The 16,348-nt window shown below is 40.0% G+C and overlaps 1 protein-coding gene across 2 annotated transcripts in view; it reads left to right on the forward strand.

The window, feature by feature from the left end:
• PIK3R1 (phosphoinositide-3-kinase regulatory subunit 1) overlaps positions 1 to 16,348 on the forward strand; it is a 67,071-nt gene that overhangs the window by 19,330 nt on the left and 31,393 nt on the right. The window contains exon 1 of one of the 2 annotated variants that reach the window (XM_024209378.2): positions 14,942 to 15,142. The exons of the other annotated variant lie outside the window; for it this stretch is intronic. Coding sequence (XP_024065146.1) covers positions 14,998 to 15,142 — 145 coding nt within the window. The 5' untranslated portion in view covers positions 14,942 to 14,997. Of the gene's footprint in view, positions 1 to 14,941; positions 15,143 to 16,348 lie in introns of those variants that run through there. 2 annotated transcript variants of the gene reach the window in all.

A 16,348-nucleotide genomic window follows, 5' to 3' on the forward strand; every position in this document is an offset into this window, starting at 1 on the left:
TATAAAGTGAACAGGAAAAAGTATAATTAAATGTGGTTTCAGTCTGTTCTACTGTGTTCAAGATGATAGCAGTTCAGCAGTAAATGATGAAACTTTCTTATTTCAAGATCAAGTTAATATACTGGAAAAACTAGAACTCTCTATTCTACTAACTGTTAGTGTGATTTAACTTCTCGTTTGAGGCTGCAAAGAAGGCTGTGTTGTCCTCTCTCAAATAAGAGTAGGAAACTCACTTTGGGCCTGATCCAGACCCACTGCAGTCAGTGGAAAGGCTGTCATTGACTTAAATGGACTTTGGAACAGTCCCTTAAGTTTTTGTTCTGATTCTATTTTACTGGTTTGTAAGAAGTGATGATATCAACTCCCAATATGTCTTAAATTTATACAGGTAAGTTGGTCCCTATTCAGTCACACCAGTTTAGAACAGGATTGGTCCCCTTTAAAGCTGACTTGGAGACAGAAGCCAAACAGGTTGAATTTTTACATCTCCACCTTTTACCACATTTTCTCATTCTGGTCTATTGCTGGAAAACTTTGCACAGCAACTTCAGGCAGCATAGGTAAGAAGCATTATATTCCCTTTCACTATTTTCTCTTAACTGGATGTCACCAACACAGCCATCATTTACCCACTTCTGTGCATTGGACCAAGTACAAACCCTAGGGTGTGATGTTATATAAACCTGCAACCTTAACAAACAGTCCTGCATACCTGCCTTAGGCTTTGTCTCCCAAGTGTCCTCTGATTTAAGCATTGGTGGAGATGAAGTGCAAAGCTGACTAAAGTGTGAGGAAAAGAAGTAAAAGAACTGGATGACTCCTCTGAGAAACAATCTAATTCTTGGTTTAAGAAATCCAGTGTTTCTGTTTAAAACAAGGCTGTAGTCTTAAGTGAGTTCCGTTTAGTGTCTCTTCATTGAGATAGTCAATAATTTAGTATGAAATACTACAACAACAAAAAACCCATTTTTGTACTATGTTACAAAAAATGACTGAATCCTGAAAGAACCACAATTCTGGTGGTGGTGATATGTGGATAAGGTAGTTTATATAAGCATCTGCAGTATCAACAGTTTTTAAAGTAGCTCAACTTCATACCACTTTATAGAAACTTCTAAAAATGAAAGGGTACAAGTTAGTTCCAGCTGCATGTTCACGTTCAATAAGGTAAAACTAAATGGATATGGATACAAAGATTACAGAGTGTTCTGGAGCTGCATGGGGACATCTGCAATATCCTCAGGAATAAGGGATCATTAGCCCATTAAAGAAAAATGAAGTCTACTTAAAAGACAGGTTCTTCCTCTTCTTTGGGCAGGGAACAGTTTTTTGCAATGAATTAATTTTGGCAAGCAGGAAGGAAGTTCTGTTCCTGCCTCAGCAGGGTCCAAATAAGCAGCTCCCTTTATTCCTCCTTGTAAGTAGGGAAAATAAAAGGGGGGAGGTCCCCTTTTAGCAGGGTCAAAGAAAGTCAACTTTGGTTCTGTCTTTTGGCAAGAAGAAAGCCAAGGGATTTCCTCTTGGGCACAAAAGCAAAAACAAAGTTCCGTTTTTCACAGGGTAGCAAAAAAACAAGTAGAAAGTGTCTGGCCTCTTCACATAAGAGCAGCCAGAGCCAAATCCTCACTAGCCAGCATGGAAGAAGGCAAGCTCTCTCCAGCCAGAAGCCTCTCAACTCAGCAAACCTCCACCCGTTTTATAGCTGCGTCTTGTTGAGTCATAGCTGGAAGACCTTTTCGTGTACATTTTTATCATAGCTTGTGCAACTGTGGATATTTTACTAGTCATTAATCATATATTTGAAGAAGCAGCTAGAATATTTTGCCCTTCCTCTATTTATTAATTATAGAGTATTTTTAATTGTGTTTTGAAGAGGTGAGTGGGCTGGTCAAGATAGTGGATAACATAAGGGGGGAGACAGCTGTCAGACTTTCCAGCGTGATCTGTGGAGATGGGGAAGGAATCTGCCTTATGCTTGCAACACTTTAAACAAATGTATGGCAGATTTGTATTTTTTGGCACACTGAGTTGTACGCTTAGTGCTCCCATAGGCTCAGATGGAGCCAGTTGACTCAAGCTCCTATCCTGCTCCTCTGAGGTTCTCTAAATCTGGTAGGGAAGCACCGGAGCCACCACAGCTACTCCCTCTGCCCTCCCCTGCAATATGGCAGGTGGCTAGCAGAGGAGCTGCTGATCAGCTGCAGCAGGGAAAGGACAGCAGATGCTCAGAGTGCTCCCCTATCCCAGTAACACCTGCCCTGGCAATGCAGGAGTAGCAGTGAGAAGCAGTGCCCCTTACCTCCTCCCTGTAGCAACGAGGCTGATTCAAACACTTGAAACCAACTTAGCAGGGAACACCTCTTCAGTTCCTAATCAAATACAGGTGGTGGTGTTTTTTTTGTTTTGTTTTTGTTTTTTAAGCACAACCACCCTCAAGCACTCCAGTTCAGCACTGCCAGGGTCCTTCATGTGATCTTATCACATGAAGTAACTAAAGTGGTTGAAATGAAAATGAAATATTCTGTCCCCCCAATTGAACTTGCTGCTTTTGTTTAACATGTTTATGTTTGATCTATAATCTGACCTTTAAAAATATTACATTACTTATAGAGGGCCAAATTCTATCTTAATTTATATCCTAGGCAAGCCCATTGAGCCCATCAGGGTTGCATGGAGTGGAAGTCAAGCCTTTTACCAGAAGCTCAGTTGTTTAAAATTTGGATTTCCTTAAAGAGAAAGCATCTTCATGTTATTCCCATGGTCACTTCAACTTAACAGCACCAAAATATACAGGGTGAAATCCTGGCCCCATTAAAATCAATTGGAAAATTCAGTAGGGTCAGGATTTCACCCATGGGCACAGACATTCATACTTTAGCAGATATTAGTGTAACTTCCAGCTTTTCAGTAGCTCCAACCTAGCTATTCTTTCCAGTTCTCCATCTTTTCTCTCTTACCAAAAATAAACTTTGTGTTGTCTGTGTCTAAACTGAGCACTACTCCGCAATATATAGAGAAAGACAAGTTGTTGTCCCAGTTTAGATTAAAGGGACAGTACAATTCAGAGACTTACTGCTTTGAATTAGTCCAATTGCTAACTTAGCAAATAAGCCTGAATAAAATAAGTCAAGCTCCTAGCAGTCATTTAGACAGTAAAGTTTGAACAAATTTACAATGGATTATGAAGGCGCTAGAGTAGATTACTTTGAACTCCTGTGCAATACATGCCAGTACTTCATATTCTTCAGAAGGACATTTGGACAGCACCCTGTATGGTATGTGAGGAATGTGAAGCACATTAAAATGAGAAATCAAACACATGTCTACACTGTAATTAAAAACCCATGGCTGGCCTGTGCCAGCTGATTCTGGCTCAGTCTAAGGGGCTGTTTAATTATAGTGTAGACATTCTAGCTCTGAGCTCTACGACCCTAACAAGTTGCAGCCTGAGCCTACATGTCAATTAAACAGCCCCTTAGCCCAAGCCCCGCAAGCCTGAGTCAGCTGGTACAGGCCAGCCACAGGTTCTTAATTCCAGCGTAGACATACCCTGATACTGGTGCATAAAGGAATCTAGGTGGCTGGGTGGCAGGGGTCAAGGATCTTCTTATATCCAGACTAAGAATCATCATCTTCTGTATCTTAAATAAAATATGATTATCATTTATTAGATTTGCCATTGTTGTTCTACAGGACCAGTTTGTGAATTAAGAGGCAATCTGAGTTTTGGAAGTCTCCTGATACTGACTTTTATTGTTCCTTACCAGTAATATATTCATGTGAGGTCAGGCTGTAGTTTAATGGCTCTAAGGTACAATTAGCCCATATTTAGTTTGTGGTGAACTCACCACAGCATGAAATTAATAAAAATTTATTTCACATTTAACTGATTTGCCATCATACTTCTAGCATTGCTCTGCTCTTTCAAATTCTTAGAATAAGAGATGCATTTCCCCTTTTCTTTCAGGGTAAGGTAGAGAAAGAGACCTGAGTTGAAACATGTTGACTTGCAGAATGAAAAAAGCCATCCTAATGCTGGGATTTTTTTGATGGGTGACTGCTGTACACTCATTATTTTTAACTTTCTCATTTCTCTGGAAGGATACTTATAAATGCTTTCCATCATTCCCAAGATGAAGTAGTTGTTTTGGCTTTTGTCTGTCGTCAGCTTCTGCCAGGATTTTTATGTAAATCTTCCAAATCTAAACAATTTAACTTCTCAAACGCAATTGCACACAGTATTTTTCTATTGCAAAGGCGAAGATTTTGTTCTACTTCTCTAAATCGCCTGGCTGGATACTGTGAGAGTGACTTGATTTTTCCTTCACTTCCACATTCATGCACAGTCACTTGATAAAACAGAATTTCATTTTTTCTGCACAAAACATCTTATTACCTCAAAGTTGCATATTTTCACTCAAATTATTGAATAAACAGAATCCTTTAAAAGATGTCTCTAGAGCAGAGTACTAGCACAAGCTGGTGGTCCTTCCTGGCCTTAAACTCAGTGACTCTGATGAGGACCTAGTAACTAATGATTAGCTCGCCAGCAATATTAGTTGGTGCCTATTCAGTTTGATACAATACAGAAACAAACCAAAATAGCATATTCACAACACTCGTAGTAAGACAAATCCTGCGGTGAGTGTGAGATAAATTGAGGTTTGTGTTGTTAAAGTAGTAGTCCATTTTAAAATTTTCCCCCCAGCAAAAATAATTATGGAGGAATTTGTTTGTGATCTATACTTCTACTATGAAAAATGGTACATAGTAGCAAATAAAGAAACAGTAGGAAAGAAGCTGTGGCTCCTGTTTCTCTACTATATAAAATTATTTTTATTTTCTCTAGTTTAATTTTGTTAAGGTTCTCTGAGATTTGAACCCTTTCTCTCCAGCCCTTGTGAGCCTGTTTGCCCTTCAGCGGCACATCATGGCCTAAGAGACATTTACTATGACCTTGTGTCTGATTCAGCAAAGCACTTCAGCATGAACTTAAGTCCCACTTAGGTGACTAGGAATTCAGATGTGTTTAAGTTAAGCATGTGATTAAACTCTTTGCATATGATAGGTGCTTTGCTGAATTGGGGCCTTAAATTGTTAATCAAAAACTATGGCTACACTATGAGCTAGGGCTGTGATTCCCAGCTTGTGTAGACACACTCATGGTAGCTCTCCTCTGAGCTAGCATGCTAAAAATAGGTAGTAGCCACGATAGCACAGGCAGCGGCAGGGATGGCCCAGGCCAGCTGCACCAGTATGTGCCCTCGGGGGTCCGGGTGGGTTTGTACTGGGGTCAGCTAGCCCCTCGTGCCACCGCCTGTGCTACTGTGGCTGCACTACTATTTTTAGTGCGCAAACTCAAATGAGAGCTAGCACAAGTATGTCTACGTGAGCTGGGATTCACACCCCTAAGTTGTAGTGTTAGCATAGCCTAAGAAGTTAAATATGCAAAATATTTATTAGATTATCAGCAATACCAGCTCCAAACATTGAAAAATCATGAGTCAGACCCCCCCCCGAAATTAGCTTTAAAATATTTTGGGGGGGGGGGGTCTGCTTTTGGGTTTTCTGCACATTTTGAGAATGATGGTACCCCAAACTTGTCTGTGTGATCATCTCAGGGACAAAATGTGCACATGCACAAATTTAGAACCCCTTGTTCACAGTTTGTGACTTAGGGGCCACCGTTGTCCCTAATGGCAGCCTGACTTCAGCCCCACTGGAAACAATAGGAGATGGTGGTCATCCTCTTTGCTGGGGCATTGTCATTTTCAGAGGGTAAAGATAAGGTGGTTATCTTGCTGAGGACAGCCTGCAGAGCAGCCCCGTTCACTCCTGTGAGGGTCTACAGGTGAGTCAGCAATGTCTTGTGATCAGTGGTATTGAAGTTTGCTAATAGATCTAATAATACCAGCCTGGACACCCAGTCTTCGTCCATTGCCAGGAGGAGATTGTCAACCAATGTGGTTTCTATGCCATAGCCAGGTCTATACCCAGACTGAGAAGGGCCAAGGAGACTGAAGGTCTCTAGTTATGTGAAAGTTGACCTATCACTTTCTCCACAATCTTACCCAAGCAGGGAAGGTGTGATACTGGTCAGTAATTAGCAAGTTTGTCAACTCCAAGAAATGCTTTCTTGAACAAAGGCTCCACTATTGCTTCCTTCTGAAAAGTAGGCAGCCTGCCCTCTCTTAGAAAGGCATTAGCAGTCTCTGCAAACAAGTGACCCAGTGCTTCCTCACTCGCCAGGATATGGCTAAGAATATGGATCCAAAACACAAGTTGTATGACAAAATTCTCCCAACACCTCCAGGGTGAAGAGCTGGGTGGAGGAAAGTCAGGACTAGCATAGGGACAAGCTTGAAGGGGAACAGGGGCAGAACGGTCTGTGCCCACTAGAGGATACTCCTGTTCCAGAACCTGAATGGAACCCAAGAAAACAGCCTCTTCTGCTTCTTAACCCCAAGTAATCCCTAGAGCACTCTCCTTTCTGTGCACTGAAGGAGTCAGGGATCCCGTGGGGGAAAAATAGTCCATGTAATTAAAGACTTATCATAATGCATATGCACAAGGCAGGCAAATTAAGATTTCACAGGCAACCTTAATTCTGTCACTTCCTCATTTCTGAGTGCTTGGTTTGGCAACCTTAATATTCTTTTATAGTAGGGTATTTTTTTGTGTGTGAGTAATTTGTATTTATTGTATCCCTTGTAGTCTACCACAAATCAGCCAGAGGGAGCCCTGCTCCTCCTAACACTCCCCTCAATATGTGCACAGTAAGTGAAATCCTGTGTAAATGGCTAAAATAATATTCTCTCCCTACATCTGGTATGTTTAAAATGAAGTGTGTTCTTATTGAAGTTGGATAGTGTATTTTTAAATGGGACTATGGAATGCAGAAATAGTGTTAGAAATAACTGCATGGTTTTAAATTTAAGGAACGTTAACATTCTGACAAGTCACATGCTTAACTGAAAGGTCATTGGGGCAGGGACTGTGTTTGGACTGTGCCTTCTACAATGGTGCTTTGACTAGGGATTTCTGCAATATAAAGTTATGCAAGGATCTGGTAGGTCACCAGACGTTGTCCTCAATACAACACACTGGTAGCGCTCACAGCCTATCCAGGATACACTCTAATATTCAGTGGAGCACCTTCTCTCAGCCCCCCACCCCCTTCTTTTAGCTATAAAACCACTGCCACAAGCTGGAACATTGTTATAGCCACTCTGTGGCAGCAAAGTTCTTAACCACAGCGTTTGCTGTGAAGGAAGTTGGATAGGATTTACACTTAGGAGCACGGCACTGCTGTAATTCTGGGGCTGCCGTCCTGAACAAGAAAGCGAAGGGGAGAGTGTGCCTCAGAACATGCGCATGACAACAGGAAATGAAGAGTGCAGCTTCTGTGTACAAAATAAAATAACAAAAGCAAAGGAGCGGGGTGGTCAGGAAACATTCCTCCACCAAATATGTCATAAATTTTCACCCTGATGATCATGTAGGCTGCTTCAGCTCAGAGAGCAGTTTTCCCGATTAGTCATTTAAATAAATGATTGACTTGAGGAAGCCTTGGTATATACTGTGCTCCTGTAGTCACTCAGATATTTAGGGTGAGGGGCATGGTATACAAACCTAGATGGAAATATGTATTGGCTCATACTGGCGTATCGGTTAGAAAAGCGTGGGAACTACTGAACTACCAGTTTTATACATACATACTATTAACAATTGGGAATAAAAGAATGAGACCCACCTTTGATCCAGACAGGCAGTAGTACAAATCTGTAGCCCAATTCTGCTCCCATTGCAGGGTTGAAAATGTCCTGTTAGAGGGTGCGCCTGTTCTTCCCAGCTCTTCCTGCTGGGTGCATTCCCATCCTTGGAGCAGACAGGTAGCTTGAAAACCAGAATGAGGTAAAAGCAGGAATTACTTTTTATTTTAGTGTTTCTACTTGTCACACCTTTTGCTTGACAACTATTTCTTTTCTTTCTACCTCCTCCGCTCATTTTGAATCTTTTTACAACAGATTAAAATTCATACAAACAAGGCATGTAGCTTTGTGACGGAATATATGTTGTATAGATCTGGTAACTTTCTTGTTAGCCTTCCATGGGTGGTGGGTTTTCCCCCCCCCCCCCCCCCAGAGTGCAACTTCTTATCTCTTTTCTTTAATTATATGATGTGCATGTATTTCTGTAGAAAGTGCTGATTAGTAATATAATGCAGTGATTTCAATAACTAAATGAAATTAGAGAGATGAGGTGGATGAGGCAGTATCTTTTATTGGACCAACTTCTGTTGGTGAGAGAGATCTACACGGCTAAAACAACGCTGCTTACGTAAATGCAATTAGACCTTTAAGGGGTACTGCAAAAACTGACCCATAGGGGGAAGCAGAATACAATCTTTACAACGTGCTCTTAACTTCAGGCTGCTGCTTTTTTTTAAATTATCTATGCTCCAATTGAAGCCAACAAAAAACATCTGTTGGATTATTTATAGCTCCTATTTCTAAGAAGTATATTATATAGCAGAGCAGATGAAAAAAGTGGATGACAGCTCATAATTCATAAAGTTACTGAGGCCTAATCTGATAGAACATTATGTACACGACTCCTCCCCACCATAGACAATATCACTTCCTTTTCAACAGAAGATAGAAACAAGGCTTTATGAAACATTAAATTAATAGGTGCAGGACCTAACTTGCAGCAGTTAAGTATTACATCTTAATGAAGAAAAATAGTATCCCAAAATATCACCAGTTGGCTTTAAGCCAATGGCACAGTGTCACTAAGATTTATTTTGTTTGCGCATCACACCAAGCTTTTCCAGTCAGATGCTTTTTTTCTAAAGTTTGTTGTGGAGGGATTTTTCCATTATTAATGCTGGAGCTCTAGCATGCTCTGTTGTGTCTGTGACAAAAATTTGTTTGTGGGAAGACAGATAAATAGTCCCCCTCCTTTGGTGGGGCAGAAGTGTGTGTGTGTGTGTGTGTGTGTGTGTGTGTATATATATATATATATAATATATATATGACTTGCCATACCAGATCAGAACATTGGCCTGTCTAGTTCTGCAGCCTGTCCATCATCTAGGAGTGACTACTACATTAGTTTTTATAGCAAGCTAATTTTCGTCCATGCATGCTCCCCTGACTTCTGCAACCACCTCTTGCTACCCGCTTCCCTCCCAAAATTGCCCCAAGTCTCGTTCAGTGTTGTACATGCTGACTGGGGCAGGGATTGTTTTCTGCTTTTCTCTCTTCATCTCACCCCATCCCCTCCACCCCATCACATGAAGCTTGACACTTGCTTAACCAGATCTTTGCTTGTATAGCTATACTGGTATGTCCTGAAAATATCCAGGCAAAGTATTTGACTCAGCTCACTTATAGCATTAATTTCTAGAAGCGACTGTATGACTTGTAGTAAACTTATTTCCCTTTATAATGAGTAGGCAGGGTAAAAAAGAGGGTACATTCAGTTTTCACTATGTCCTTTATATATTGTGTTGATCAGATGGATGGTCCAATTGGATTGTAGTTTTATTGTACGTTTATTTGCCCACTTGAAAATCAGTTGTTGGTTTATTCTATGAAATATTGTGTGTTGTTTTCTCTCCACAACTATACAAAAATATTTTTACACCTTCCCTTGAACATTTTTGTCATAAGTACCTACCTCATTTATGGGATTCTACATTTGTTCACTAAGCATTCTGAGCAATATTATGGATTGATTGAAGTTCAGAAGTTCAAGTTAATAAGGGTGCCCCTCCCCTTGACTTCACAGTCCCTCTTAGGAAAGAGCATTATTTTTTCCTTGAAAGCATTCTTACCATTATTCTATGCACTGGTATAGGACCGAAAGAGGTTTTTTGTTTGTTTTACTTTTTTCTTAAAAAACAAAAAGGCACTTAGAGTGCTCTGTAGGATATGAGAGGTCATTGGCATTGTTGAGAGAGATGTCATAGGAAAGGTACTGCCGGGTCATTCAGCTCTCTCCATGCCAACTGGGGAAGGAGAGGACTGACACAGGCTGTTGTGGTAAATTCTCCTGCCAATAAAAATCCTCCCTCTCTGATTGTGGCTAAAATATTCTACAGTAGCATTAAAAAGGAACATCTAAATGGAGCCTACTGTTTTGGTTGCAGTAGGGGGACAACTTTGGAGAAAATCTCATTTGCAGCATATTGTGAAGAAATTTCTGATGTGGCTCTAGGCACAACTCCATTGCTCCCAAGTTTCCCAGTTGTACTTTGCTTCACCCCAGGTGAATGGCAGTGGTTCTTTCTCCCACTCCTTTTCCTGTCAGAATTGTTCGTGCCTTTGGTATCGTTCACAGCCCAATAAATCTTGACTTGCAAACCTCTCTCTGCTCAGACAAAAAGGGGTTGTTAGTCCAAAAGGCTTTTAGCCCAGGTAGGCCAAATTGCTTCTGTATGTAGCTCAGCGACATTCTGCATTTCTCCCTTACTGCCAAGGCTTTCCTGGTGACCTGAATCTGCACCATCTGCCAGGTTGACAACATCAGATAAAAATAAAAAGCCAAATTTAGTAAACAGGCCTATTAAGCCACCAGTAATCACACATGTCAAGATTAGAGATGTTTGAGCCCTCTCTTTTTCCCAGGAACTATGTTGACTTTTAAAATATCTTCTTAATGAGGTGCTGGATAGCTCTGTCCTAATAGTCTCCAGAGCCCTGAACAGATCTCTCTCCCATGCTGAGTGGCACTTTCATTCTTCATATAGCCAACCCAGCCTCCTTGGTTAATGAGGGCCTTAAGAAAGAGCCTGCTTCTTCCCTCCCAACAGCTTGACTTTCTACTCTCAATTATAGTTCTTGACTAATTTATGACCGACTGTGCATTGTTACTTAACCTCTCTCTCTTTCTTTACCCATAACTTTCTTCTTTATATACATAATGCAGTTAAAGCCTTGGTTAACAGAACCTGGCTTGCTTGCTCCTTTAGCTAATACCATTAAACTCTTTACCATTACTAATCCCAAAGCTAAATTGTGATCATAGGTTCCAAGGCCAGAAGGGACCCTTATGATCATGTAGTCTGACCTCACATATAACAAAGGGCATAGAACATCCCTAAAATAATTACTAGAACATAACTTTTAGAAAACCATCCAATCTTGATTTAAAAATTGTCAGTGATAGAGAATCTACCACAATCCTTGGTTAAATTGTTCCAATGATTGATTAATTCTCTCAGTTAAAAATTGTATCAGAAACCACATAACCTTCTTAGCAGTATAACAACGAGGGGTACAGAACTCCCTAGCAGACAGTCTCAGCAGACATTTGTCCACAGACCATGAATGCGAAATTTATTATTCTGTTCTGAACCAAATCTTCAACAGTGGGGAAACACCACCCTGGGATCTCTTTGCCTCACAAGGAAACAAGAAACTACCCCAATACTGCTCCAGGGAAGCTCTGGGCCATGGCTCAAAGTACAATACCTTGCTGCTACCCTGGACAGACCACCTCAGGTATGCCTTCCCTCCAATCTCACTAATACCACAAGTCTTGCAAAAAATCTGCCATGACAGGGCTTGGGACATCCTGATGCCCAACTGACTGACAAAGTTCTGAATCTCAGAACTCCTGAGGATTTGAACCCATCTGACCATTTCCGGATCTGCTGATACAACACAATGGTACAGTGAGGCATGCCAACCAAGGACAGCTACAACTCAGGGCCTGGTATCTGGATAAGCATCAGATGTAGAACCCTCATGTTCAGTGGGTGTTCTCCAACCAAAGCAGGAGATGCTGTTTGGGCCCATGGAAGTGCTTCTCCTCTTGGTCACAAGAATGCCAGCTATCTCCAGAATCCACTAGGATCCCTATTGTTCTAGAATACCTACTTACCCCTAAGATATCAGGCCTCTCGTCAGTTCCCTGCAGGTCCATCTTGCAACAGTTCCCCTAACTAATGACCATACCATCCTTACTCATCCCACAATGACTAGATTTCTGATGGGACTTATTAGAAGTTTTCCACCAATGGCGAAGCCAGCACCTCAGTGGGACATCAACCTTGTACTTTCAGTTCTCACCAAACCTCCTTTTGAACCATTAGCCCATCTCTCAATAAAAGTTGCCTTGCTAGTTGCCATCACATCAGCTAGGATCATGAGCAAGTTGGGAGCACTTATGGCAGATCCATCATATACCATCTGTCATAAAAAGAAGGTCTCTCTTTGCCCCCACCTGAAATTCATCTCTAAAGTAATTTTGGAATTTCACACGAATTAAACCATCCACTTACTGGTATTTTTTCCAAAATCGCTTGCCTCTGATGAGGAGAGAAGGCTTCATTTTCTAGACATCTGATGGGCACTGACCTTTTATCGACAGAGAACAAAAGCAATTAGAAAAACACCCAGACTTTTTATCACAATAATGGAGCAATCAAATGGTCAAGTTCTATCTGTGCAGAGACTCTCTAAGTGGATTTCAAGCTGCATCCTCCTTTGTTACCAAGAGAGCCCATTCCACCAGAGTTTAAGCAGCCTCTGTGGCATCTCTGTGAGATATACCTTCACTAGATATATGTAGGGCCTTGACCTGGAGCTCCATACACATATTTACGAGACATTACTCATTGGTCCAGACTTCTACCAAAGATGCAGCTATGGACACAGCAGTAATGTGGATAGCTATACTATCTGCATCCTTGCACTTGCCTCCTGTTTGACTACTGCTTACTAATCTCCCACATGTTGAATGAACATAAGGGAACATGCTTCATTTCTTCTTTGAGTGTACTTATCTGTAACTGGAGGGTCTTCTAAATGTATGGTCCGTATGTGTATTCAACTACCCAACCTCTGTCCCCTCTACTGTGGATCATGACCATATTTATGGTAAGAATAGGAACTGGAGAGGTGTCTGTCCGCCCTGCCCTTTATACGGTTGGTTTAGAGCACAATGAGATCTATTGTGCATGTGCACACCAATGGACACTGCTTACTAAAAATTTCTAGACTCAGGCGCATGGTGGACATATATACCCACATATGTAATACAGATAGGGACCACACACCTTGAAGAACCCGCAGTTACAGGTAAGTAACCTCCATATTTTGTATTGATAAACAGTCATTTGCACTAATGAAGAGTTTTAAAGCCTCCAAGGGTATTTGCCCAAAATTGGTGAAAGCCAGTATTAAGGTAGCAACTAGGATACAGGCTCTCTCTTTAATGGCAACTGCCAACTGATGGTTAGTGAGAAGGGAAGCCTTCATGATAAGACTAAGAGTTACTCTGTGCTTCCACACCAGGCTTTGTAGAACTGTACCTTTGTGTCAGTAGAGAGAGTATAGTGCTTCTGCCTTTTTGAATCCCACCTTCTCTGTATTTTGGAGTCTGGATTTGTGTACAAGTATGGAGATAAACAAGTCCACACAATCAAAGTAATGTGGTGGTGGGGTTGTTTGTTTGTTTTTGTTTGTCTGTGGTTGGGTTGTGGTGTTTGTTTTGTAAACTGTCAAGCAGTCTATTTTGCTGCCTTTGACAGTCAGGTGTGCAAAGATTGCCTCATCTTTTGTACCTTCATTTAACTTTTAAATAATATACTGCACAAGCATTTGCACTCAATCATTATGAATTCTAAATTTAAATTTAGAAGCTACTTGGGGAATATGGATGGTAAAATGAAACTTTTTTTTCATTTTTCCCCCTACCTGGTATTGTACATATCTGTTTATTTCCTGGATTTAACTATATGTGAAGCAGCTAAGAAAGATCATTTATTTCCCATCAATTTTCAATACTTGAAATACTTAGTATAGGTGCTAAATTATCTGGAGGTTCTTCTAATGTCATAAATTATACTGAGGGCATCAATTTAATTTGAGGATATTGTTTGAAAATAATGTGTTGAGTGGCTCCTGACATCCACTGTTTCCTAATCATTTGCCTAGCTAATCATGTTGAAAGCATTACCCAATTTGCTTGATAACTCCGTTTACTGTTATATATTTAAGTTTTAGTATTCATCAGGATCTCCTTCTAACTAGGCAAACTTTTTCTTGCTCAAATGTGAAGAGTTTGATTTTCAAAGCTGGTGTGTGTGTGTGTGTGTGTGTGTGTGTGTGTGTGTGAGATAGACATATGGAGAATGATACAGTTGAGTGGACAAAATGGACATCTTTGCTCACACAACCAGCTATGAACATAATAGGACCTATATACTTTCATATACCAGACTTGCATGCACCATTCTGATATTTGCATGTGTAGTTTGTGTTCACAATTGCACATACCCATGTCTAAAAATCTCAAAAAATTGCGTGGAATCATTTTGGTTCAGATCCAAATTCAATTGTTTATGTATGGTCTCCTCTATAAAAGACTTGTAAATGAACCTTTTTTCCATAGTGTATCTTATTACATTTTAAAGGGCAGGCTTTAATTTTTTCTATCCACTTTCATGCTTCTTCCAGCAATAATGAAAGATTTGGCTCAGAGACTTGTGGATCCAATATTCCACCTTTAAATTTCCATTTGGCTTTGCCAGGTACTAACTCTAAAATATCTCTTTTTACTGAGAACTCCTCCAAAAGGTGCAGCTGTGTGCTGGTTTCATCTTGCACTTTGTAGCTATGTTGGCAGCGCTCAAATGTAAGGTATGCTATCGTCTCCCACCCATTGCTGTTGCCTTAGAGCTGTTCAGGCAAGCCTGTATTGGTGAGAGAGAGAAGAGCTCTCAGATTGGAGGGAATCCTGACTTCTGTTTCATCTGATTGGTTATCACTGTGGCAAGGTAAAAATAGAACTAGTGGAAAATTCAGCATTTATGATGTGTCATCAGAAGGCTTACTACTATCTGAGATACGTACTACTCCCCAGACTTAATGGCTGGCAAAGAAGGCAGTAGTAGTGTATAACAACTTGTGAGAGTCTTGATATTTTGGAGACAGTGGGATTTTTAAAAAAAAAAGTTACGGAATTTGTTTTGTGAAAAGCAAAATGATTACTTTAAGTGAAAAACTGATATTGGATTGTCGCAAAGGAATCTACAAAGTTGCTCAGATTCTTAAGAGTGGATTTGGTCCTCCAAACCTCTGTGCTGTGCTACAGCATGCTTCAAAACAAAAGATAATTTTAAAATCAGGTACTAAATGCAGGTTGCATGAGGGTTTGATTCTTTGTACTTTCACTGCAAATGGCATGCTTAAAAGGGTTTTTCCCTCCCACAGTAAATCTCCTGATGTGTGCTGTGTTTTGCTCTAGAACATCTAATCCATGTTCAGGACGTCCTTTAATGATAACTGGTTTTACGGCTTCAGAAGTTGAAGCAGAGACTTTTTCCAGAGTTGGTCATATTTTTTCCAATTCAATTACTGCCATTTCCTTTCAGTATTTTAAAAGTGAAGGGCACTGTGCATACATTTGGCTTTCTTCTGTGTAAATGTTATGAACTGGCATTTAGTTCTGAGAGTGGTGTAAAGTCTCTATTCTGGCAGACATATGTTTTCTGAGGTCTTTCATCTTGAAATGACTATAATTTTCTGTCTTATGCCAAACGTAGAAAGACTAAATTACCAGTGACAATATAATGCTATGGGAATTTTATAAAGGAAATACATTGAATAGCATAAGTAGCAGCAGAGAATAGAAAATTGTAGAATTGTTTAAAAAAGTAAATTTGATTTTTTTTAAAAATGGTATCTCTTAAACTTTTATATTGTGACATTTTGTCAAAGTTGATGATTTGTGCATCTATGTTGTTCAGTTGAATTTCCCTTTTATCAGCGTATTAAAAGACAACTTAACGTTTTAAAAAACTTCCTTTATATTTATAGCCTTTTGTTATAAACTCATTTCTGTTGTGTATTATTATTGAAATGGGGATTTGTAGCCCAAATAGTCATGAATTCAAAAATATTTGATCACTTATGCAGTTATGAAACAGTATTATTGTGGTTTCAGAAGTATTCTAAGTACTTGCAAAATTATCAGTTTCTCCAATGTAATAGTTATCTGTAGCTGTGGGGAAAAAATGAAACCAAAATCCTCCAAGCGCTCTATATTTTATTATATTATGTTTTTTTCCCCTTAAACATTTTCTTTTGAGAGAGTATGGGGGGAGGGGCGTTAATTTTAAAAAAGATTAAAGTTTGCTCTAAATGTGTATATTATATATGTAAATATGTATGGTGTTTCCTTTTCATTGAAGTCTTTATAATCCAATACTGATATATCAAAAGAAGATTTGAGCACAGGTCAAATAGCTTGTAAATTAGGCATGTGCTTCAGATACTGCGTGTGTGTTGAAAGGCCATCATCAGCACTTTTACATGTGCACTGGAAAATCCAT

This window comes from Terrapene carolina, unplaced genomic scaffold (genome assembly GCF_002925995.2).
Source record: "Terrapene carolina triunguis isolate 2854851 unplaced genomic scaffold, T_m_triunguis-2.0 Scaffold69, whole genome shotgun sequence".
NCBI lineage: Eukaryota > Metazoa > Chordata > Testudines > Emydidae > Terrapene > Terrapene triunguis.